At 37.1% G+C, this 24,260-nt stretch overlaps 1 protein-coding gene across 1 annotated transcript in view; it reads left to right on the top strand.

The window, feature by feature from the left end:
- LOC117078435 (teneurin-1) overlaps positions 1-24,260 on the top strand; it is a 174,971-nt gene that overhangs the window by 13,005 nt on the left and 137,706 nt on the right. The window contains exons 4-5 of the mRNA XM_033201989.1: positions 5,131-5,347; positions 22,183-22,302. Of these exons, the coding sequence (XP_033057880.1) occupies positions 5,131-5,347; positions 22,183-22,302 (337 nt within the window). The remainder of the gene's footprint in view (positions 1-5,130; positions 5,348-22,182; positions 22,303-24,260) is intronic.

The raw sequence follows: 24,260 nt of genomic DNA, 5'->3' as shown, positions 1-24,260 counted from the left end.
AGAAAAGTTTAATGATATGTGGTTATAGCAACAATAATGATTTGGGCAGGCCATATCCTGAGTGCACTTGAGTCTCTCTCACTTTCTTTTTCCTAATACAGTAAAATCCAGGGGTGAAAATCAGCCTGAATAAATGAATAATATGAATTATAGGCTATTTCCAGAGGAAATACAGTCCTCTTACCTTCAATACATATAAAGGTGACAACTAAGCTAACAGGAGTGCCTAGTAGGAGGCCTGCTTTAGAAAGAGTTATGAATGATTTATAGTTAGTTCACTGCTTATGGCTTTCTAACATATCTAAGAAGATTTTGCTTTACTGAGTCATTGGAATGATCAGCCCTTCCATTTTATTTTCACTATTAATTTGCTTAGCAGACCCACTGTTCTATAGATGCTGAAAAGCTTAAGCTTAAATCCAGCCCCTGTCCAAATGGTGGCAAATTCGGAATCAATCAAATCCAATGAATGAAAAGTTTCTGTAGTATTAGTGTTTGTCTACTCAGAGTTACATAAGATCCTACCTACCTGACAACCTAACCAAGCATAGTTCATAACATGAACACATTCCAACAACTGGAACATGCTACACAGAAGTCAATTGCCCTCTGGCCAGTGATAAGGCAACTTCAGTAGAAGTGGGGTTGAACACTTTAAGCTGCCATTGCAAACCATTGGCATCTACCCCTAAGACTCTATCCTTAGATTCTTTGCAGTCTGTATGTTTTAGAATTTGGTATAATAACAACAGCTAACATTTATCAAGTGCTAGCTATGTACTAGATAGTAAGCTTTTTATGAATACCTTTCCAACTGTATTGAGGTATAAATGGTGTACAAAACCTGAACATAATAAATGTAAATAATTTGGTCAGTTTACACATATGTATAAACTCCTGTTACCATCACCACAAACAAGGTAATAAACATATCCATTATATCCAACGGTTTTCTTCTTGTCCATTTGTTTTGGGGTGAAGTGTGTGTGTGTGTGTGTGTGTGTGTGTGTAAGAACCCTTAACATTAGGTTTACCGTCTTAAAAAATTGTTAAATGCACAATACCTCATTATTAACTATAAGTACTATGTTGTACGTGGACTTGCTCATCTTGTAACTGTGACTTTATATCCATTAACTCCCTATACCCCCATAACGAATCCCCAAGTAACCACCATTCTGTTGTCTACTTCTATATGTTTAACTATCTTAGACGCCTCATATAAGAGCAATCATGGAGTATTTTTCCTTCTATGACTGACTTATTTCACTTAGCCTAATGTTCTCCAGTCTATGGCTATACCACCCTGAATGCACCTAATCTCATCTTTATTATAGCATGTGATACTTACAACAACCTATAGAGTGAGTATTATTGTTATTTACATCTTACAAATGAGGAACTGACTTGTCCGGGATCGTACAGATTGTAAGTGGCAAATGAAGATTAGAGCCAAAGTAGGGCTGTCCCGGTGGCTTATGCCTGTAATCCCAACAGTTTGGGACGCCAAGGCAGGTGGATCACCTGAGGCCAGGAGTTCAAGACCAGTCTGGCCAACATGGTGAAACCCCATCTCTACTAAAAATACAAAAAATTAGCTGGGCATGGTAGCAGGTGCCTGTAATCCCAGCTACCTGCGAGGCTGAGGCAGGAGAATTGCTTGAACCCAGGATGCAGAGGTTGCAGTGAGCAGAGATCACGCCAATGCACTCCAGCCTGGGCGACCGAGCGAAAGTCTGTCTCAAAAATAAATAATAAATAAATAAATAAATAAAGCCAATGTCTCTTTTTGTTTTGTTTTGTTTTACCTTAACCAATTCATGTGCTCTAAATGCCTATGTATAGTCATGCACTTGGAAGTCCTACAGCCTAGATCAGTACTAGTAATACACACTGTTTAGATGATGATGTTGTATGTGTGATTTGCATGTATAACACTAGGTGTTAATATGACTCCCAGATTACTTCCCATTGCAACTACATCTAGCCTCCCCTTCTTCATGTGTAAAATAGGGATGAGAATATCAACCTAACAAGCTTGTTGAAGGATGTGTTGAGATAATACACGTGGATGTACCTAGTACCTGGCAAATATTAACTAATCTATACATGTTTTCAAATCCTTTTGTATAACCTACCATGAATTAACTGCCCATTATTATCAAGGTGATAATACAAGTGCTGTCTCTAAACCATATATATTTGTAAATTCATTTTTCAGGATTAGAAAGTATGAGTTTCCCCTGTATCACTCATATTCCTTCATCCATTTCCCCTTTCAGCCATGGGTATACAATTAGTGGGCAAAAGTTTACTAGTGATGACTTGATCACAAAGCGAAGAAACCAGTGCTTCATCAGCACCAATTGAGCCAACTGGCAGAGTCCCAACCTGGTTGGCAAAGCTAGGATCAATGAATGACATAGTCCTTCAAGACAGTGTAACCTCCCTCTTTTTTAGCTACCTAGTATTTTTATTCCTTTGAAGAGAACAGGCCCTAAAAGTAAAAATCAGTTAATATTTGACATGCCCATATCTGCCACACTGAGCTTGGCTATCAGTAGGGTGCCACAGCTTCCAATTCTGAACAATTAGAAAAAAAAAAACTGTTAATAGCCAAAAAACAAAGCACACATTCAGCGTGATTGTCATTTGCACTTCTTTGCAACAGTCTAGACATACTATATGGGGTGTTAGCCAATGTGATAATTGGTAAGTTCATCTTTGCCCATGAACTGGACTTACCTACAAATTATAATATGGGGTTTGCATGCCATTATTGGTCTGCTTGCCTGAGGTCTTTCTAGACTCAACAGGAGCCTTGCTGTTGTCTCAGAAAACAGAGGTCTTAAAGGGTCAGCCCTACATAATAGGCAATTATTAAATATGAAACTTTAGCTTGGAATGTATAGAACATTACTAGATGAGAATGTGAGTCCCAATTATGAATTGGTTCTATGTTTAGATTTTCTTAGGTTTTTTAAGATCGTTTTTGATGTTAGTATTTATTTAAAATCTACTTATTTTCAAAAATAAGTCGCAATTTTGTGGTTGACAGGTTGAAAACCTGTGACTGCCCAATGTGATTATTACTAATGCATTCATTAATATTTGCCAGGCATGACACTAGATACTTCCACATATATTAGCTCAATAACAACAAATTCACTATTCAATAAAAATGTGAAAGTGACTGCCCACATGAAAAGCAATTTCTCATTGTTTAGTGCATTATGCAACAATTCCAGGCATCAGAGAGATCTTTTAATCAGCCTGATATTTTAGCCAGCTTTTCAGCACATCCAGATGTTTAATTAGCAGAGTAAAGAGATAATGTGCTAATAAGAGGCTGAGAACAGTGTATTGGAGGGAGAGGTGGTAGTGGCATCTGAAATCCGTAAAAAATCTGTTCATATAATTTGCTGAATGATGGGAAAAGGGGAAGCAGAAAGAAACTTCTTATTGAAACAAATTCACACTAAAAAGTCATCAATGAAAAAGAAATATGTATACAGAGAAATAGAAATCGGGGCAAAAATACATTGAACAAACAGGGAAGGCAAGAAAAAAGCAAACTGCATTTTAAATCAAAGTACTGTCTATAGTACAGGGAATTTGAAAGGACCACATGTGGGGAAAAATATTTCCCGGGTGCCCTAGGGCTGCTGTTCCAAACATCTACTCTCTTGGTGTTCCTCGCTTTCATTGCCCCGAGCTGTGGTACACCCCCCTCTAACTCCACGGGAGCAGACAAGTGGGGGAGAGAGAGCAAGCAAAAGAGCTGCAGGAAACCAGTGCCAATAACTTGCTGCTGCAGCAGCCTTAAGGAGACGGTGATCCATCCGAACCTTCCTATTCCAAGGCAAGCCAAGAAGATTGGTGTCTTTATATTTACCCTTGTTAAACAACTGAATTAGAGTCACTTGCCTTCTTTAAGGACCTAGGAAGGACTTTAATTTTTTCACTTATGGGGCATGGAATGAAGTGTCCATATGCTCAGTTAATCACTCCAACCCCTTCTCTTTGCATGTAACTCTCTTAGAGCCCTTCTTACATTTTTGCTAGTATAAGAGTTAGCTGTTTACATATCTGTTTCTCCTACTAAGCCCAGAGCTCTTGAAAACAGGAAAAGGGTATTTTTATCTCTTAACTTCTCCAAGCACCTAACAGTATTTTGCACTGTTAGACTGTCAATGGTCTCCCTGCCTCAGAATCCCTGTTCCCCACATCATTTCTCTACCAAAGAACAAAGCCTTTGTATGACGTTTTTTTGTTTGTTTGTTTGTTTGTTTGTTTTGTGGTACAGCGGATTCAGCAGTCTACAGCAAATGGTGAAGGGCCAGAAAATGAAACAGAGAAAGTCATCGCATTCATATATGTCAGGTTTAATAGTAATTGTGTCAAAAAACTGCTATTAGGCATGTTAACTCTAGTTCCTTCTATAAATTCCTTAAAAAACTGGTTCTGCAACTTTAGTATGCTTCAGAATCACCCAGATTAAGTATGCATAATCCTGGTCTGTAAAAATTCTGAGTCAGTAGGTGGAGCTCAAGAATATGCATATTTTATAAGCTCCCTAGGTAATTGACAACACATTTGAAAATCATTGCTCTAAATACCTTTTTTCACCATGAGAATCCCAACCTCTATTTTGAGCGTTACCAGTAGACAACAATATTGGGAGGATTTTTTTTTTAATACAAATTCAGGTAGCAAGTACTTGTTAATTGTGTGCTCATAGATGTACTAGGTGTGCTTACAAGAAATCATGGCATTCTGAAAGAATGGTCTCACTGAGGAAGAAGAAATTTCTAAACAGTGATATCTAACAGAATTGTTTACCCAAACTCTAAACAATAACTATATAAACTATCTTCTCCAGATGATAAATGCAGGAGAATTCAGGAAAGAAAGATTATGAACAAAATAGTTTGAATTTCTGTGAAGTGCCATGTGAACTCAGAGTGAGTGATAATTCATGAAAAATGTGAATTTAACAAGTTCTGAACTCAGAATAAGGTTGATTATCTTTGGCTATATTTTACATTTTTCTCCATTTATGTATATTTTAAACTATATTGTTTCTCTTGAAGCTAAATAATCAATACTGATTTTGGGTTTTATTTCCAGATGGTTTAACCGACTGTGTGGATCCTGATTGCTGTCAACAAAGCAACTGTTACGTGAGTCCTCTCTGCCAGGGCTCACCAGATCCTCTTGACCTCATTCAGCAAAGCCAACCTCTCTTCTCTCAGCACACTTCAAGACTTTTCTTTGATCGAATCAAATTCCTCATTGGCAAGGACAGTACTCATGTCATTCCACCTGAGGTGTCATTTGACAGCAGGTACATATATATTTATTTTATTCCTTAATGAACAATGGTCATGTTTTTCCTTAACTATGAAAGGAAGATATCTTCTAAAGATCAGGTTACTTGCCATTCCACATAATCCACATTAATTTCTTTTTTAGGACTTCTCTGGAAAACCAAAACCCTTACTGATTAAGGAAAAAACTCATTTCTAGAGATTCTGTATCATAAAATTATGTGTGTATGTTTGTGTATGTATATTTATAATATGACTTTTAATAACAAAAACAGGAGAGAAGTATAATTTGCAAATTTATTGTTTAGCTTCTGGATTGATTCCTTGAAAAAATCTTGAATTTTAAAAACTAAATTTTAAGTTTTATTTCATGATGGAAAATGTTTCCATAGGAAAGGGTTGAATAAGTTTGACATCCTAGTGTGAAATGCAAGACTCATGAAAAATCTGTCTTCCAGGAAAGTTCAAATGCATGAATTGTCACTTAGGACCTCAGACCAAAGCCCAACCCATAAGGCAAAGAAATATTTAAAAATAAACTTACTTATATAAAGTATAATAACATGAATTTGCTCATTGTTACTCTTCATCTTCAGCGATGATATATTTTACTAATTAGCATTAGAGGTAAGTCACTAAAGTCAACATTTCCAGGCACAAAAATGTTCTCCTGTATTCATTCCACAAGTCAATATTTTACTGGCCTTGTAGACTATTGCAAATAGGAATTGTTAAGAAACATGGAAAGTATTTGTCCAGGAGCTCCTGTCTACAGCCCACTCCCTCAGTTGCAGCCTGGTGGGAGTTATCATTCCCCAAGAATAACTTGGTCAAGAGTTTATGTTGATATCAGTGACAATCTAAGAAAATTACAACTCCATCTTGACCTATACACAGTAGAAAAGGGAAAAAATAAGATGTGCATGGAAATTTCAAACTCTCAACTCCCTTCCCTTCAGTTGTATACTAGAACTGTTATTGAAACTCAAAAGTTTTTAATTATTTTTTTTATTGTGTAGTTCTGACTTTTTAGGTCTCTGACAGAACCCAAAATCCAAATGCCAATGAATCACAAAAAAGGGCTTTTCTGCCAGGGGATCTAGTCAAAGTTTTCCTTCTTCCAACAGATTCAGTCATCTCCATTTTGAAGTACTTCTTCCAGTTTCAATAACAACTCTGCAGTGACTTTCAGATGGGGTATAGTCAAAGTAATTATTTAGATAGTCGAGACTTATTTATTATACACCAGAGGAACAAAAAGAACAAAAGGCAGCTGTTATCCCTATTTTCCTACTTAAGGTAGAGGTAAGACATCAACTCTGTACTTTCTTCACTCAGAGAAAAGTTGATCCAAAAAAATGAAATGAAGTGAAAGAAATAACCTCCATGACATGGAGATGTGTTAAATGACTCACTAAACTCAAATAAGGGGAGAAAGTCAGGACCTGAGAAAGACAAGAGACAAGTCATTGTGACCTAGAGCAGAGCATGTGAGCGATAAACTTAGAAAAGTGAGGACAAACTTAAACCCCTGCGGTTCAGCTTCATGCATCAGCAGCACTTCCAGCCACTCAGAGTGAACAAACCTATTACTTGTGGTGGTTAATGCCCTTCTCCTCATCCTGGTTTGATTGAGTTTTCCTCATTCTTTTGTAAAATGCTCCAAGTTATCATTTGGCTCTGCAAGTCACATTTAAATTCAGAACGATGGGTCTCCTTCATCCAGGGGTCTCAGCTATTACAGATATATCCATTCTATCAGAAAAGGCAAAGGCCTTTCGCAAGGAAAGTAGCTGAGGACAAACAATCTATTTCCTCTAAAAAATCAACACATGCATTTTTATTTGGGATATCTTTGGGCAAAATAAGTCCAACTCTGATCACATGTATATAAATCATAATAGCTACAGTCTCTTACATCTATATAGTACTTTTTCGTTTACAAAGCAAACAAACATACATTATATCATTTTATCCTTACATTATCCCTGCAAAGTAGATACTTGTATTAGGTGCATTTTATATATAAGGAAACTGAGGTTCAGAGAGATTAAATAACTTGCCCCAAATCACACATGCAGCAAGCTTGCATTGTAGCAACTCTTGTAACCTTTCCATTATGCCACAGCTGCCCCATTTCAATGTGTCCTTAAATAAACCTGGTGATGTGAACCAAATTTATACTAGGTAAATGGTATTTGGGTCAACACGAGAAACTTAGAAACCAGATGACATTTTAAAAATCCAGTTCAATTTAATACATTTCAGTGACATCATTTACAAACTTCAAATCAGTGCTAATGAACTTTTTCTTTGTAGATCACAATTGAATGACTCATGAAATGGACGTTTTGCTACATGTAAATTGTCCTTGAGCATTTGTTATGTCAAGATCTCATGCTAAACTTTTACATGTGTTATTTAATCCTTACAAAAATTCTACATGGTAGGTGCTATTACTATCTCCATTTGTTAGGTGAGGAAATAAGAACAGAGATGTCAAGTAAATGACTTGTTCAGGGTCACAATTAATGAGTGTCAGTCAGAATTTGAACCCAGAATTTGAACTGGTGCTGACAGCCAGTCTCTAAACCACTATACTGGGTCATTTTGGCTACTTAGAAAGCTGGACTATCTGACTCTGAAATACTTATGGATCTTATACATCTCAGACTGTAGGATTGCTCTCCTCAGACAGATCTGGGACACTTATGTACCATAATCAGGTGAACAAACCACTTTGCTTTCTAGTTTTTGCTGCATAATTGAGAGATAGCTAGGTAGATGGGTGAAGAAAGTATTTTGAAGGGGCTCATTTGCCTACCAGCAAAATGCGACCCACACAGCTGATTTGCTGCTGAGTGTGCTACCATCAGAAACCTTGGAGCTAAAGATGGTGACATACAGGTGACTAAGTGTTGCAAAACACTGTTTATCCTTGTACATCCAAGGGAGACTAGACCTTCTTGTTTTGAGTTAGCTGTACCCACATGTGAAAGCCCATGGAATATGTATGTTCTATGCCCTGTGATGGTGTAACAACCATGTGAATGTGCAGCCTGCCCATGGTGAAGCTCTTGGTCAAACTCATGAGTTACCATTTTTTCCCTAAATGCAATTTATACCCTGTAGCTCCAGTTTCTTTATTTTCTTCAGTCTACTCCAAACATGACTACAAAGTAAACCACATACTCTACGAGCCCTGTATGACATTACTTTTTAATAATGTAAATAGGTGAACAGAAGCATTATTGATCTTCAGTGTCTAAGCATTTAATCACTATTAATAATGTAAAAGGTTTTTATAAATATGTAAAAACAGGAGTACATTAAACTAAATGACAGCAGTAATTTGCAAAGCCAGACATTTCACTCGCCATCACTAATGGAGAAATGCATTAAAAAAAAAAAACAAAATCCTACCAGGGTTAGTGCAGCGGCCGACAGCAAGATCTGGCCAAACTCATTTGTCTGTTTTGTAACCATGAGAGGCTGATCCTCACATCAATCCCTGTCAGGTGTCTAAATCAGAGGTTGCTTAAAATCAGCCCACAGATGTATTTTGTCTGTCGTGACATTTAGAAATTAGGAGATCCAACATAAAAATCAGAATATCCTCCTTCTCTAGAAAATTTAGACAGCTTGGGATGCATGGGCATGGCATAGGTGGTCTGATGCTCAGGGCCAGCTGCCCCTCTGGATGGGACATGGCATACCTTTCTAGCTCACCACTCACTTGACTCACATCCTTCACTTTCAATGTCATGCCTGGCCTTGCTGGCATTTGAGTTTGTGATTTCTGATCTATACAGTTTCTGTGGCTTTCCAAGGAAAGATCTTAAGTGTTTGTTTTTCTTTCTGATCTTTTTCCCTGAGAACCTTTAAATACCCAACATTATCATTTCACTTAATTTTTGAACTTTTATTATATTGGTTTAAAAAGAGAAAAAAGATGATTGAACATGATCTAGAAATCACATTAATGGAACAATATTTCTCCCCTTAGTTCACTGGAGTACCTTTGCATGTCTCATGAATAAGTTGGTATACACTCTGCCTCACACCTTAGGCTAATACACTCCTCTGGGCCAGTGGATCTTAACCTATTATGTCTTACATCCCACCCATTATATCAGATAATCCAGGTCCCACCAAAGTAGGAAAAAAGTCCACATTTTATGAAAAGAATGTGTATGTTTGCAGGAATTTGATTATTATGTCTATAACTTAGAGTAAATTTTAAGAACAGCTTAAAGATCTAAAATCTTGCAACAGCCCTGCTGAATCAACCTGTTCTACCCACTCTGGTGGAATGCCTACCCTTATTGAAAATTTCTACAATTAGGACCAAATTTAGTACAGCACTAAGCACATAATAGCAATGTTAACAAGCAAAAAAAAAAAATGAAACAAGATGATAGGTTTCTTCTAGCTTTCTTTGGTATTGCTGCATTTCAGTTTCTTGTTCACACTAGGATATATAATATTAACTTTGAATTGTCATCATTTCTAAACCTTAAGTGCTGTAAGGACAAAGACCAGTCTGATTTGTTCTCTTCTTGTTTTGAATATCTACTGCTATGTAGCAAATTATTCCAAGTAATGGATTAAAACATTTAGTATTATCCTATTTCATGATTCCGTGGGTCAGACATTCAGATAGGGCATGGCTGGAATGGCTTATTTCTGCTCCATGATGTTGGAAGCCTCAGCTGGGATGACTCAAATAGCTGGGGGTTGGAACAGCTGGACAGCAGCTGGGAATCCATCTCTCTACAGGCAGCCTCTCTATTTGACTAGTTGGGCCTCCTACTGGCATGATAGCTAGCCTTACGTTTGTCAGAGCTCTTGTATGATAGCCTAGGGCTCCAAGAGTGAGTGTTCCAAGAGACAGGAAATGGAAAATGCCAGTCTTTTAAGACCTGTGTCCAGAAATTGTCATAGTGTCACTTGTGTCATGCACAGTTGGTCAAAGCAGTCACAGAGCTTGCCTAGATTCAAGGGGAAGGACATGGATCCCACCTCTTGATGAGAGCAGTATCAAATAAGTTTTGGCCACCTTTAATCTATGACACCACTGTATCCCCAGATCCTAACACAGTATCTGGCATGAAGTAGGTGAAAAACAAGTGAGTAAGTGAGTAGCTTAGTTATGATGTTGAAGTGTGAGTGCTCTGTATTAGGTCATTCTTGCATTTCTATAAAGAAATACTGGAGACTGGGTAATTTATAAAGAAAAGAGGTTTAACTGACTCACAGTCCTGCAGGCTTTGCAGGAAGCATGATGCTGGCATCTGCTCAGCTTCTGGTGATGCTTCGGGAAGCTTTCAATCATGGTAGAAGGTGACAGGGCAACAGGCATGTCACATGGTGAAAGCAGGAGCAAGAAAGAGAGAAGGAGGTGACAAACACTTTTAAACAGCCAGATCTCATGAGAACTCACTCACTATTGTGATGACAGCACCAAGAGGTGGTGCTAAACCATTCACGAGAAATCCATCCCCATGATCCAATCACCTCTAACCAGGCCCCACCTCCAATATTGGGGATTATAATACAACATGAAATTTGGACGGGGACAAACATACAAACTATATCATGCTCTTCTCATATTTGTTCGTGAAAAACTCATTTTGGTTGCCTAGAACACACAAGTGGTATTAGGACCTTAAATAATTCAATTCTCAAATGTAGAACCAGCCTAAAGGTAAGACTACAGTTCTTCAAATAGCAAAGAAACAAAATTCATCAAAGATATAGTGATAATATAACAATAGCAAAGTAATTATTCTTTTTTAAAACTTGTGATGTATTCCATCACTGTCACAACCTGCCAATAATTGGCATCATTTATGATTTTGTGTATGCATCAATAATTTTAGATAATCAAAAGTTAGTGCTAAGAAAAAAGTAGAATATAAGGAGCAATATCAGGAAGTCAGCAGGAAGACTGCTGCTAACTGGCTCACTTTGGTAGGCATCATTATTCTGTCTCACGAGAAAACCAAAGAGAAGTACCCTAAAACAAACTCAAGTACTATAAATGCCTTGAACATGGAATTTTTGGCAAACTCTTTATTTACCTAAGCCTTCATCCTCCTTTACTATACCCTACTCAATAATAAATTATTGATTCTTGTTCCTGATTAGTCATGATACCTGGTGATAGCCATAATTACTCATCATAACTTGTTTAATATAACATGCTTTCTGCCCTTAGTTGAGCTGGGAATTTATACCATTTGAGATTCTGTGAATGGCAAAACAAATTATTGACCCAAGACTGAGATCGAGGGAAGGTTACAAGAAGATGGTCATTGCTGCAGAAGCTGCTGATCTTGAATAAAGACTGAGACTTAAAAATAACCATAATTGACAGATACCAATTACTGTTTTATGTATTTATTTTATTACAATATTAGTATTTCCAGAGGAACTGAGGACTTTATGACCTCAGAAAGAGATAGAAGAGATACCAGATTCCTCTGCCATTCTTAATGTAATACCCCAATATCAATTCATTTTTCAACACTGATGAAGGATATGCATTCACTCGTTCATTCAACAATATTTATTGAGTACTCACTCTATGCCAGGAACTGTGCAGATGGAGATATACAAAAGAAACACAGTCCCCTTATTCACAGAGTTTACATTCTAGTGGCAGAAGCAGTCAAAACATCAAGTAAATACATAAATAATTAAAATAACTATGAATTGCAGTAAGTCTATGGATCATGGAACATCAGGTTTCTAAGGGAGCTTGGAGTTCATCAACTCAGGAATCCAAATTCAACTGTCTTGGTGGGGAAGACAGGTAACCCTGTAAGACAAGAAGTATTCTGGCAAATTAGACAAAGTCATTAAACAATTATAGAAGTGAAACTGACCTGGAAGTTTTCAGCAGTAATCCAGAGATGGGACTAATTGGCTCAGGTGAGCATGAAGAGCTGCTAAATTGACACACACAGGAGACTATTGATGACTTGCAAGAAAAATACAAAGCTTATTTGGACAGTGAACAGCTTAACTATATGCAAACAGTTTTATCCTTTGACATTTGGGGCTATAAATAATTTTCTCTACAATTTAAAATGTGTATACCAAACATAAATTCCAGGAAGAAAAAAGAAACAATCATCCAAAAGACATCCTATTTAGCACAATGAAAAAAAAAAAAAAATCCCCATTAACCACATTTTGGAGTCGTTAAAACAATAGATCCTACAGTTTCTTTCAAGATAATCCATATTGGGGGAAGATTAATCATTTCACTCTTTAAATGTATGAACATTATAATGTTTACTTGGTTCATTTCTTCATTTAGTGATATGTACTGTTCTAGGCTCTGGGTTATAGTGGACAAAAATCTCTTCCCCATACAGTCTAGTGAGGGAGGCAAACAATGAAAAAAGTGAACGTCGGGAGGGTATAAATACTGTCAAGTGAGATAATGGTTAGGGACAGAGAAGGACCATTTTACACAGAGTGGCCCAGGGACACCTCTCTGAGGAGGTGACACTAGAGCAGAACCCTGAATAGCATTCATCTGTATATTAGATGATGTTGGTATAAATGTTTCTTGCCACCTGGACCCCCATGCAATAGATTTTAACACAAACTGGAGCCTGCTGTTGACTTTTAGGGGCCCGTTGAATCAAAATTCTGTGACATAATGTGCAATGGAAAAGTAAAACAAACCTTTGTCAAGGAATTACTGCATATTGGTTACTAGGTTTTACTGATAAATGGATGGGGTGCCTGCCCTCCAGGAGTACATTAAGAAAATTTGAATACCTCAGACAAACTGAATAGGACCTGGAAAGAGAAATCAGTAACAGCCTTAGACCATTTACTCATGCATGACAGAAAAAAATAGCAGATCTTCATCAATTAGTGTTAATCCTAGAATAAATGAAATATTGAGAAACCACTTGCTGATTTGGAATTATTTTTAAAAAGATAAGCCAAGCCTATGTTTTAAAATACTTAAAAGGAAATATAGTGCTATTACAGTATTCAAGCATTCACAGAATTAACATGTGCAGTTTTGTCTGTCTATGAGTAACCGCAGAAGGTCCACAACATAAACATTTGTAATTTCACTGAGGTACGAATTTGAATCCATATACCTTGTGTTTAGCTTTTTCATGAATCTATTTGTTAAAGACCTCTAAGTCTACTTGCTAATGGCAGATTGTTGTGTGTTTTAATCTAGGAATATGAAAAACATTATACCAAGTACACAACTAGGGGTTGATAAATATACAATGCAATAATTGCTGAATAAATTGAATAGACCAAGAATTGGGTAAGCTCTTTATAGAGCATCGAAATCCTCAAATCTACCTTCTGTTCACCTTCCTTTCTAAAGGAAGGCGCTGCAGATGACCTGCTCACATTTGGAAAAAGAATTCCAGTGTGTTTTGGATGGGCCATAGTTACTTGGTATTCTGTTTGTCTGTCCATGTTGCTTTTCCTGAGCAATCTCCTTTGCTTATCACCTCTGAAGTTGTTGTCCTAATTGGGAAGTAAGGTTGTTGCTACTTGCTAATAAAGCACTTTGATCTTCAGGTGAAAGGTGTTACTGAAGAGGGGATCTCTTGATTTTCAGACTATATATACTGTCTAATGCTAAAATTCAGAAAACACATGTTCAAGACACATTTAAAAAATTACAAAGTGCAGAAGTTTCCCAGATTTATGGTGCTGACTGTCTCCTGAAATCAGCAGTCAACACTTAAAGGTACCAAAAAGAAACAATGTGAGACTTTCACTTCTTCGCAAACGCTTTTGGGCAAAGAAGAATCAAAAATCAGAACACAGATCTTCAAAAGGCTGTTTCAACTGATTATTTATGATACTTTGAAACTCAGTTGTTCTGAGATGCTTAATAATTGTAATTAATAATACCAATAGCTACCTACAACTTATCTCAGCATGAATAGGTATTTTCTAATATTTTAAATATCCTACTTGCTGCTCCATTAGGATCTAAAGTTAAAAGGCTCAAATCCTTATTACCTACTACTCAGTCATACTATTTGCTTGTAATGACTCTCTAGCTGGTTCTGTCATCTCATTTTGTCCCCGGAGAGGACAAAGTGAACGCAAGTTTGGGAAGAAAGAACAAATGACATGCTGTAGCTCATCTCCACTACACACCCTCCACATAGGAAGTGCTCAGCAGTTGGTACATTTCTCCAGGTAGCGATAATTCTGTAGCTAGCACCATCTTTGTAGGTGATCACTTCTTTTCATTTGTAGCCATATTGTTTATATCTTGACTCTGAAAGATCTGCAGTACAGCTCAGGCTCTTTGGAGGCCAGGTCAAGAGATCTCCACCCCTCCACCACTTATGAGCTGCGTTAACTTAAGCGCAAAACTTTTAACTTCTCTGAATCTGTTTCTTCACTTTTTAAATGGGCTAATAGCTTTACCTACTCAGGGTTATGTGGACATTAATGAAATAAGGTAAGGAAAGTATCTGGCATAGTACCTGATTCATAGTATAATAAATATTTTATTTATACAACATATATATCTAATAATGATCAGGGTACATAACAATAGAATTTGTAAGGCCTAGTTCAAAAAGTGATCATTTTACTGGGTAATTTTACTGTGATGACATATTTGTGAGATAACTGGGGAGAGGTCAGGGAAGAAAGATCATTCCCACTCTACATAAAGAGGAAACAGAGCTGAGAGTTAATTCTCTTTCTTAGGAAAAGTCACAATGGTGGTTACTAGCAAGCCAGAGCTAGAACACAGCTGTGGCTAGAGCAAGGACACACCTTTTCCTCTGTGGAGAGAAGAGTAATATATGCCCAGGAGATGGCCAACAAGAAGGATCTGTTCTATATTTAATGACTATCCATTAGTCGAAAGGCAGATTCAGAGAAGTGACAAGAGAGGTTAATGAGGTTAACAAAACCCTATAAGGCTGATTGCAAAGATAAAACATTTGAGTCATGTGTAGAACAAGCAAAAAACAAACCAAAAATTTTAAAGGAAAAACTAACTTCAGACTATTCAAGAGTTGCAAGGGCTTACAGGACAAATATTTCAGGATTCAAATTCTGGACGAAAATAATCATGTGTCTAAATGAAGCAAACTGGCACTTACGCAGTCCTGAAAATGTGACTGTGTCGTCAGTTTTCTTATTGCTTCAAAACACTTGATCTTTTTCCCATTACTTTGGGGATCTCAAGCCTCCAAAGCAGCCTACTTTTGACAAGCAATTACCAGGGCAGATGGGAAAATAGCCACCCTACCTCAGGGTGAGTGCCCCCATTTTGTTTTACTTGAAACATCACTAGCCATGAGGAAAATAATTCTGCTTAAAAAGCTATCTGCATTTTCAATAGCACCACCTTTCCCAGAGTCCTAGAATGTTCATGGCTAATGTTCCCAGCTGCTTTTAATGCTACCCACTTGGTAGGCATTATTTATTTGGGGCAGTGACCAACTGAGTAGGATTAAATCAACCCACAATATTAAAATAAAAACTAATGAGGAGATAGTATTGGGTTTGCGTATGAGCATTCACTGCATCTGAATTTTCAGAACATGGAAACAGGTTTATGCTATAACATTAAGTGTTTTCATAGTGCTGTGCCGGGTTAGATAACATATATCAAAAGTAGCATGTGTTGTAAGGAAACCCCCAAAATATCTGGATATTAGAATTCCCAAATGCATTTGAATTATAAAACAGCAAATAGTAATTATATAATAATATATAAAGGAAGAATGGGGCTAGTGTACATAAATTAAGCATTTGAAGACTATTCATTTCATCTTCCGATCACAATAGGTACTGTTTAATTCCCTAAAATAGTCAAGTATCAAACAAAACACTCCTGATGAGAATGTCATAATGCTCAATCCAGAGTGTTGGCTTCTAATAATAAAGTGTAAGTCATCTGTCACACAGGAATCTCAGGGAGTCACTGAAGCCCTTGCTTGAAGCAGTGCCACGCGCATAGGTTGCAAAGATCTTACAACTGTATTTTTAAATATTGGAGTTGAAATTCTATGAACCTGTCTTGAGCATGTGCTGTGTACATCAGGCACTGAGAAGGACACAGAGAAGAAAATCACACAGTTTTTGCCCTGGCTACCTAATAAAAAGACAGACAGATCTATAACTGTCATCCAAGACCGGTTATGATAAGTGCAATAACACAATTATGAGCATTGTATAATGAGAATAATGAGGATGGAGGAGAAATGGACACTTATTTGGGATAAATAAATTGGACTAAAACATATTTCCATTTTCTAATCTCTGAATTTGAAGACCCTGTAGTTCATCTTGTAGTGCAGCCACCCCTTTGTCATGACAGTTTCAACATGACTCCCCAAATTACAGTTGTTGCAAACCCTTTTCCAGAAGTTTATAACAAAGAGTTAAAATTCGTGCCTGACAAATTTTGTAAGTGTAAGATTGTGAATCAGTGGTTGATTTGCCTGCCTTTTTATGGTTTATACCTTCTGCCTCCCTCTCCAGGAGTTCATATGCCTTAATTGGCTGAGTATGTTATGGCCTTGCTTTTCCTGAAGCGGCAGTTCTCAAAGGTTTGTCTTGTTAGAAAGGTAAATTCTATGACCCAACACCAGACCTTCTAAATCAGAAACTCTGAGGATACAACCCAGCAATCTGTGTTTTAAAAAGACTTTCCGGTGATTCTCGTGGACAATCAAGTTTGAGAATCACTGATCTATAAGAGAGAGAGATTATCATACAGGACTGAGGACCAACACCACAATCCCAAAATTACATTCTAAAGAGAAGCCCCTTTATTCACTATGTGATGGCAGTGGTAACAGGAATATCACAAACCCTTTGTCCTAACTATTCAGAGGTATTTGCATTCCAACAGAGACCCCAGTAGCTACAGTTGTCAGGGGAATCCTCCAGTCACATCTCATATGCGACAAATTTCTATCCCTTGGAGATTTGAGCCAACTGACAATTCAGAGAGGAATTTACAAGGCAGAATTCAAACACTAGTGAGCAGAGGATTCATATAGCCTCTCTCAGCCAGTCCTTCTCAATGCTACCTTTTGACCAGAGCTGTCAGCTGTAGAAAGGATTTCATCTGTTCCTATAGAAAAAAAAAAACCTAACCTGCCCACCTGCTGCTAGATCCCCTGCTGGCTAGGTCCTTGATTTTGAATGTTACCCTTCAAAGGCTGCTTATGCTCATGTTAGCAACAAAAGCAATCGCTATAACTTTTCTAGCCCTGAGTCTCAGTTTTCTTTCAAAAGACATTAATCAGAAACACAATGTAGTAAATTACATCTTCTTTCAGCTATTTAGTTTTCAGCCTTGTTTTTCAAACCAACTATTGTGCTTGAGGTTAATGTTGTTGCCTGAGATGTTAAACGAATATCAGAGATTTGACATGGAAGACAAAAGACAACAAATAAGGGAAGAGGAGAATGGAACCAAGAGTTGATTGAAGGCTAGGGATAATTTGACTATTCCATGAAAATAACAAATACAGAATGAATTAGACCTTTTGCATCAGAACAGTCTAACAAGCAGCTTGTTAGTTAAATAAGGCTCTCAGTAAAGTGTATTCTGACTTGCATTTCCCAAGATGCTTTGTTCTTCAGACCAAGCTCCAAACACCTAGAGGATTCAGCATTTAGTTAAAGTGGAGAAGCAATTCCTTTGGGGTTGCTGCTTTAGCATAGTGACAGCAGGTAGACAGCTTGGCAGCAGCCTGTATTCTCTAGAGAACAGGAAAAAAGACACTTGTGAGGGGTGATATTCCCCATGCATGCTTTTAAGTCACATTGGACATGCCCATCTAAGTTCAAGTTATCTTGCTCTAACCAACAACAGCAGGGAGAAGTTCTTGTTTTCAAAGGTTCAACCAAGCAAAGCATCCATCCAATCCATGTCTGTGAATCAAAGGAGAGCCCAAGCAAAAACAAAAATATGCAGTGCCTGCCATTGAGCATACACAAGAACACGTATATACACACACAAAACCAACACAAAAGACAGTTATGCTGGGCACATAGCTGCTGTACACGTGTGCAGGGTCAGCCGCATGACAGTCCACACAGTAGCTTCTATCATCTTGCTTGAAAGATTTAGAAGAGTTCTATATATTATTGAATTGAAAATGTTTCAGGAAAAGACAGGTTTTTAAGGACCAGAACTCAGGTTGAGGGTAGTTTTGATGTGGCAAAACTTCAAGAGCTCAAGATGCTTCCTCGAGGCAGACCAAGTACAGGCCAAGTAGGACTGACTAATTTCAATGGTGATGTGAGGAAGCCAGGGACTCTCTGTAAGAGGAAACAGGGAGGCACCATAATGGGAATAAGGAAAAACACAGAAAGCAGGACTGTGGTAATATCAAAGGCAGACCCTTACCATACATACCTCACTACTCAGCTAGGATCTAACTTTGGGGAAGAAAAATGAACTATACAGGCTGCCTTAGATATAAGAAGCATAATCAAAATAGTTTATATAAATGGGGGAGAAGGAACTATATTTTAGTGACTGTGGGGAATCAGGAAAAACAAACCAGATACAAGGCTACCATCCACAATTATTAAGAAAATAGAATTTAGAATCTGGGAGTGCACAAAATGGCAGTTGAGCTGAACAAAGTGGCACAATATGCCGTACTTCCAAAGAATATATATGAAGGCTCCCTAATGGCCATTTGGAGCTGATGTAGCCTGCCTGGGAAAGCAAGTACGCTCAAGAGCTTTCTTTTTGAAATGGAGACTTTGCCTAAGAAGTATATTTTTCCTAAATTTCTGCATGCAGTGTCAGTCAAGATTACTGCAAATTAAAAAGAATACTTTAATACTGTCCTGAAATTTAGACAATTTAAACTGACACTGGATGACTGATATTGTTCAAAGATTACAGTAAGTACTAGTAATCCAGGAATAAAAAGACCTAAGAGTTATTCTCGTGAAAAATGGATGACATGGAGTGTGTAAATAATGGGAGCAAATGCAGCAAGATACAGGGAATCTTAGAACATTTAAAGTCTACTACATTACAAAGGGAGTTCAGTGCTGATAAATGTAGAATAATAAGTTTTATGGGGCTTTATCATATGCTGCAAGTTTGTGTGGATCATAAAATATGAGGAATAAGAAAGTAGAGGAGTTGAAAGACAAGTCTGTGAGCATTATTTATGAGTGATGAAGAGTGAAATGAATGAAAAGAAGAACAGGTAGACAATGTCTTGAATAATGATGACTTTGATGAGTCATTATCACACAAATCTGTGTGCTTCATAAAACATGAGGAATATTAAGAAGCAGAAGAATCAAAAGACAAGTCTACTCAGAAAGAGATACAGAGTGAAGGAAGAGAGGAATACAAGGGAAATGCACAGAATAATGATAACTTTTATGAGACTTTCACTCACCAGCTTGGATCCTTCATAAATATAAGCCGTATAGAAAATAAAAGAACAGCAGAAAGAAGAGACAGGTCTGTGTGTGTCATAAAATATGAAAAAAATAATGCCAACTAAACTTGACAAAATAAAAACAAAAATAATTGAGCCTAGTAGAGTTGTGGAAAGACACAATGTCTAGATTAATGTGAGCAAATGAAAAGAGTGAGTTTGGAATTGTCTTGCCAATAGGGAATCAGCAAGCACCTAGGTAGGTGTTATTGTTGTAAAGGCCACCTTTTTAACTGGTGGAGGCTTGGTAAGGTAGTAACTAACCCCCACCATACTCCAAAGCAGGTAACAGCATTGAGAGCTCAGGAAACAATGCTTAACTATTTCTAAATTGTTTAGCATCATTACAGTCTTTTCACAGCCTCCCTGGAACCAATCCATACGTCATTTGCAGGAGATTTTCTCAGCTTGTTTCCATTCAATCTACACCCACCTTGTCAAAAGTTGTTCTGTAAAGACATCTAAAAGGTTACTGTATAAAATCAGAGATGTCCTTTTATTTTCATTTCTTGTTACATTGGACTTAGAACCTGGGACCAGATCTGTCAGAATTAGTTCAAAATCCAGAACTCAATGACTTCAAATGTCTTCTCTATTAGAACAAATGGGATTTCAAAATGATTCAGAAATTGAGACAATCAAACATGGCAAAGCAAGTGCCAATATGCCATTTGCATGCCACTCAGAACCATGATTTACATAATTCATAAAATGGACAGCTCACTGGAAAAAACCACTGATCTATGTCACAGAGCTACAAATGTTGATCTGAGAGTTCAGAAAATACACAAACACTAATAGCAACAATTATACTCGCTTACCTTTGCATAATACTTAATGGCTTGTAATTTTTTGGGGGGAAGGCCTTACATAGAAGAGGATAAATCCTATTAGCATAACTTATAACCAATTCCTCTGATTGCAACAGAATTTAGTAGTGAGGTTTATTGGCTAAACATATACAACCAACTTTGGCTGGTTGAATAAGCTACCATCTATAGCTTATTCAAAAGTGTTTTACTTTTTCTCAAATGATGTTTGTGGCCATGAGCCTTTACATCCTTCCCTTTACATCCTTCCCTTTACTTCTGATTCTGTTAAAAGAATGTATAACTCCAGGATGAAATGATTAGGATTACTCTGAAAAGTCATGTTTGTCTGAATAACATGACCCCCTTTAATCCAAGATTGAGCTGCCCTGGATACCCAGAATCCCACTTGGTTGCAAAAAAAAAAAAGGTGGCATTGATGCCCTAGGAAAAATCACTGACCTTGCTCAACCTTCCTCAACCCTGCCAGCTCCAGCTATAAAATTCATGTCCAAGAGCTCAGAGCTGCCAAGACTAGGATCAAACTCTGGTGAAAAAACTGTCCTTCTTCCCCAAATAACAGCAGACCAGTGAAAAAAATCTTTGCTTGGGATTTGTCCCGGGGCACTCTTCTTAACCGCCAGCCTCCTGAAATTTGTTACAGCTTGTCAGCCAGGCTAGTCCTGAAAGTCTTGTACATTTTACTGGACTATGTCCCTGAAAGAGAGCCCTATTTAGGGACTAGTTTAATGGAATTCCATTTTTCAGTAGGGGATGAGACTCATTTGTTTAAAGGGCAAGTGTCTTGAAATATTTTATTTAAATTAGGCAAGAAAAACAGTTTACCACTGTCAGGGATCATGTCTCTTTTGCAGACTTTAAGTGTGCTCAACTAAATTTGTTTGGTTGGCTGGTTGTTTTACCAGAAAAAGGCACTTTGGCAGTGTATATCGGGAGGCTTAAAAATATTCATACTATATATGTAAATGCATAGAAAATGAACACAACAAACTAATAGTGCTGATTACCTCTGATGAGAACACCAAGAAGTAGGAAAAAGGCGGTCAACAGGGACTTTAGTCTTATCTTACAATATAATTATGTATTAACTAATGTAATTAACTTTAATTTTGATAAGAGAAAAGTATCATTCCACAACTAGGACTCTCTCCCAAGGAAATAATAAGAAATTTAAGGCAGAAAAAAATTAAGAAACAACAAAATGTCCAAAAATCAGGGGTAGGTTAAGCAAGTTATAGGATACTAATTTAAGGGTGTATTATATAATAACAAAATGATATATTAAGGAATTTCCAAATACATTGGACAATATTAATAATATGCTTTTAACCTTCAAATATCTGGATTCTGAACCATACTTAGTATGATTCTAATTTTGAGAGGAAAACAAAAACAAAAAAAAAAAAACCTCCTCCTCAGAATGTTATTAGTAGTTTTCTATTGGTTGGTGAAATTATTGTTTTATTTGTTATACTTGACTGTTTTCCAAAGTTTCTACAACTTAACTTCTAGAATCTAGTCTCAACATGCTTTTCTGTTTGCCTTGGTCTTGTGTTGCAGGCGTGCCTGTGTGATTCGAGGCCAAGTGGTGGCCGTAGATGGAACTCCTCTAGTGGGAGTGAATGTCAGTTTCTTGCACCACAGTGATTATGGATTTACCATCAGCCGACAAGATGGAAGGTATGTCAGTATTGTTTCTGATCATTGTGGGGGCCAATTACTGACTTCTAGCCAGGGGTAAAACCAGGGCTCAGATGACACAGTGATGGTAAGCCCATCTTTCTTCAAGTTGTATCTCAAAAAGTCATTGGTGATATTTATTCCCTCTATTTCCTAATTAATTCAAACTGAACTCCTCTTCTAATCCTTCTCAAGTCTTCTTGAAACCCAGGCCATGTGAAAAGTTTTCTATCCTTTATCTAATTCCATCTATAAATCCAACTTTAAAGTTCAGTGACATTATGCAAATGACAAATAAGGAACTATGGAACACATAGGCTATTTTTCCATAGTAATCCCCAAATATTTCAGAAATGAATGCATCCAAAATATTTCTTTCAAAAGTACAGAATTTAACCACATTAATGGAGAAGCTTTAAAAATGTGTCCTCCCTAGGATGCCTTTTTGACTATTGGCTGCAACTGATGGACAAGCTTGGCCAGCCTATTTAATTATAGTGATTCATCCTGAAGCACCAACCACCAGGCTGCTCTCTAAGGGCTTCTCAGGGTTCTCTAACATCTGAGAAGCAAGACCTTGAAGTAAATAAAACTTTCTCATCCTGGAAAAGGATTTGCTCACAACAACATTTTTGTTGCTGTCATTTAGACAGACATTGATTCAGAGTATTTGAGTCAATAGGCCCATGTGTCCAGCTTAAAGGTACCTATTTATGACTCTCAGGGACACTGTAATAATGGCTTTCAGGTGCCCTAGTCTCCAGGTGACTACCCTTTAAATGTCCTACTCATAACAAGCCACTTCAATAATCACACGCAAAAAAAAAGACCTGTTGGCTTGGAGCTTTATCACACTGTGAGAAACTATCTCATTTCGAGAACCTACAATCAAACCTTATTAGTCTTAGCCACTTCAGAAATGTTAATTGTTCAACTTGGGCTGTGCCGGATTTATTTTTTCAAGATCCTGTCAAGAAAGTACTTATAAAAAAATTAGTTTAAAAAGATGATAAGAAAGAGTTTTAGCCTACTTAAGAAAATAAACAGTTCTTAAGGACTTTAGTAAATTATATAAATTATTTATGTATAAATTATATTGCTTATTACTAACCATCTCTTCATTATAACAAGCTCAGCAGAACTACTTTGGTAGCACATACATATATGTACATATATATGCATATATATATATAAATAAAACTTCATTTCCTTTCAAATATTCTATAATCAGAGTTCTCTATTAATTCAAATGGGTCTTTCTCCCAATTAGATTGAATAATGGAATTTTGGTAGTGCACTCACCAGTAACTGGTGCTTAAAACTAGCCTCACCCTTGCTAACATATTCAACCATATGACATAAATTAAGAAATGGGTTATGTCTCTAAATAGAATATGTCCTCCGAGCCATTTGACTTTGACTTCTCATGGAGGCCTGATAAACCCTCATTTTTTTAGCTTACATACAAAGGTTTCGGTGAATTATTTGATATTAGCACAAGAACCTAAAAGAATCTTGATACCTAAAGATTCTAAAAATGTTAGTGTCCAGTTTAGAGGGAACATTAAAGAGGGTAATCTTTGTTGTTACTTTTGTGTCTTTAGTTTTAAGGGAAATGCCCCAAGACCCTCCTCTGCTGAACTCACAGTGAGAACTGAGTTTATGTAGATGACAGATACTAGTCAGAATCCTCTCTAGCAGTAACTTTCCTCAGGCTCCATAAAGGTGTAAGCATTCAAAATATGGTCCCCAAATGCCAACCAGACTGTTCCACTGTCATTTCTTGGACATACAGTGACAGTGTGATGAGAGTTTCCATTTATATGTCTCTGTTTGTTGCTACCTCAGTTTGAGTAAGTACATTTCAAAAGTAGAAAATCATAAGAAAAATATACCTGAGGTCAAAAGAGTATAGAAAGGCTGAGATTAGCATCTAGATACCTAGTAGACAGAGTGTG

The sequence above is a fragment of the Trachypithecus francoisi genome, unplaced genomic scaffold (genome assembly GCF_009764315.1).
Source record: "Trachypithecus francoisi isolate TF-2019V2 unplaced genomic scaffold, Tfra_2.0 Lachesis_group6, whole genome shotgun sequence".
NCBI lineage: Eukaryota > Metazoa > Chordata > Mammalia > Primates > Cercopithecidae > Trachypithecus > Trachypithecus francoisi.
This window is presented reverse-complemented; position numbering and strand designations above follow the sequence as displayed.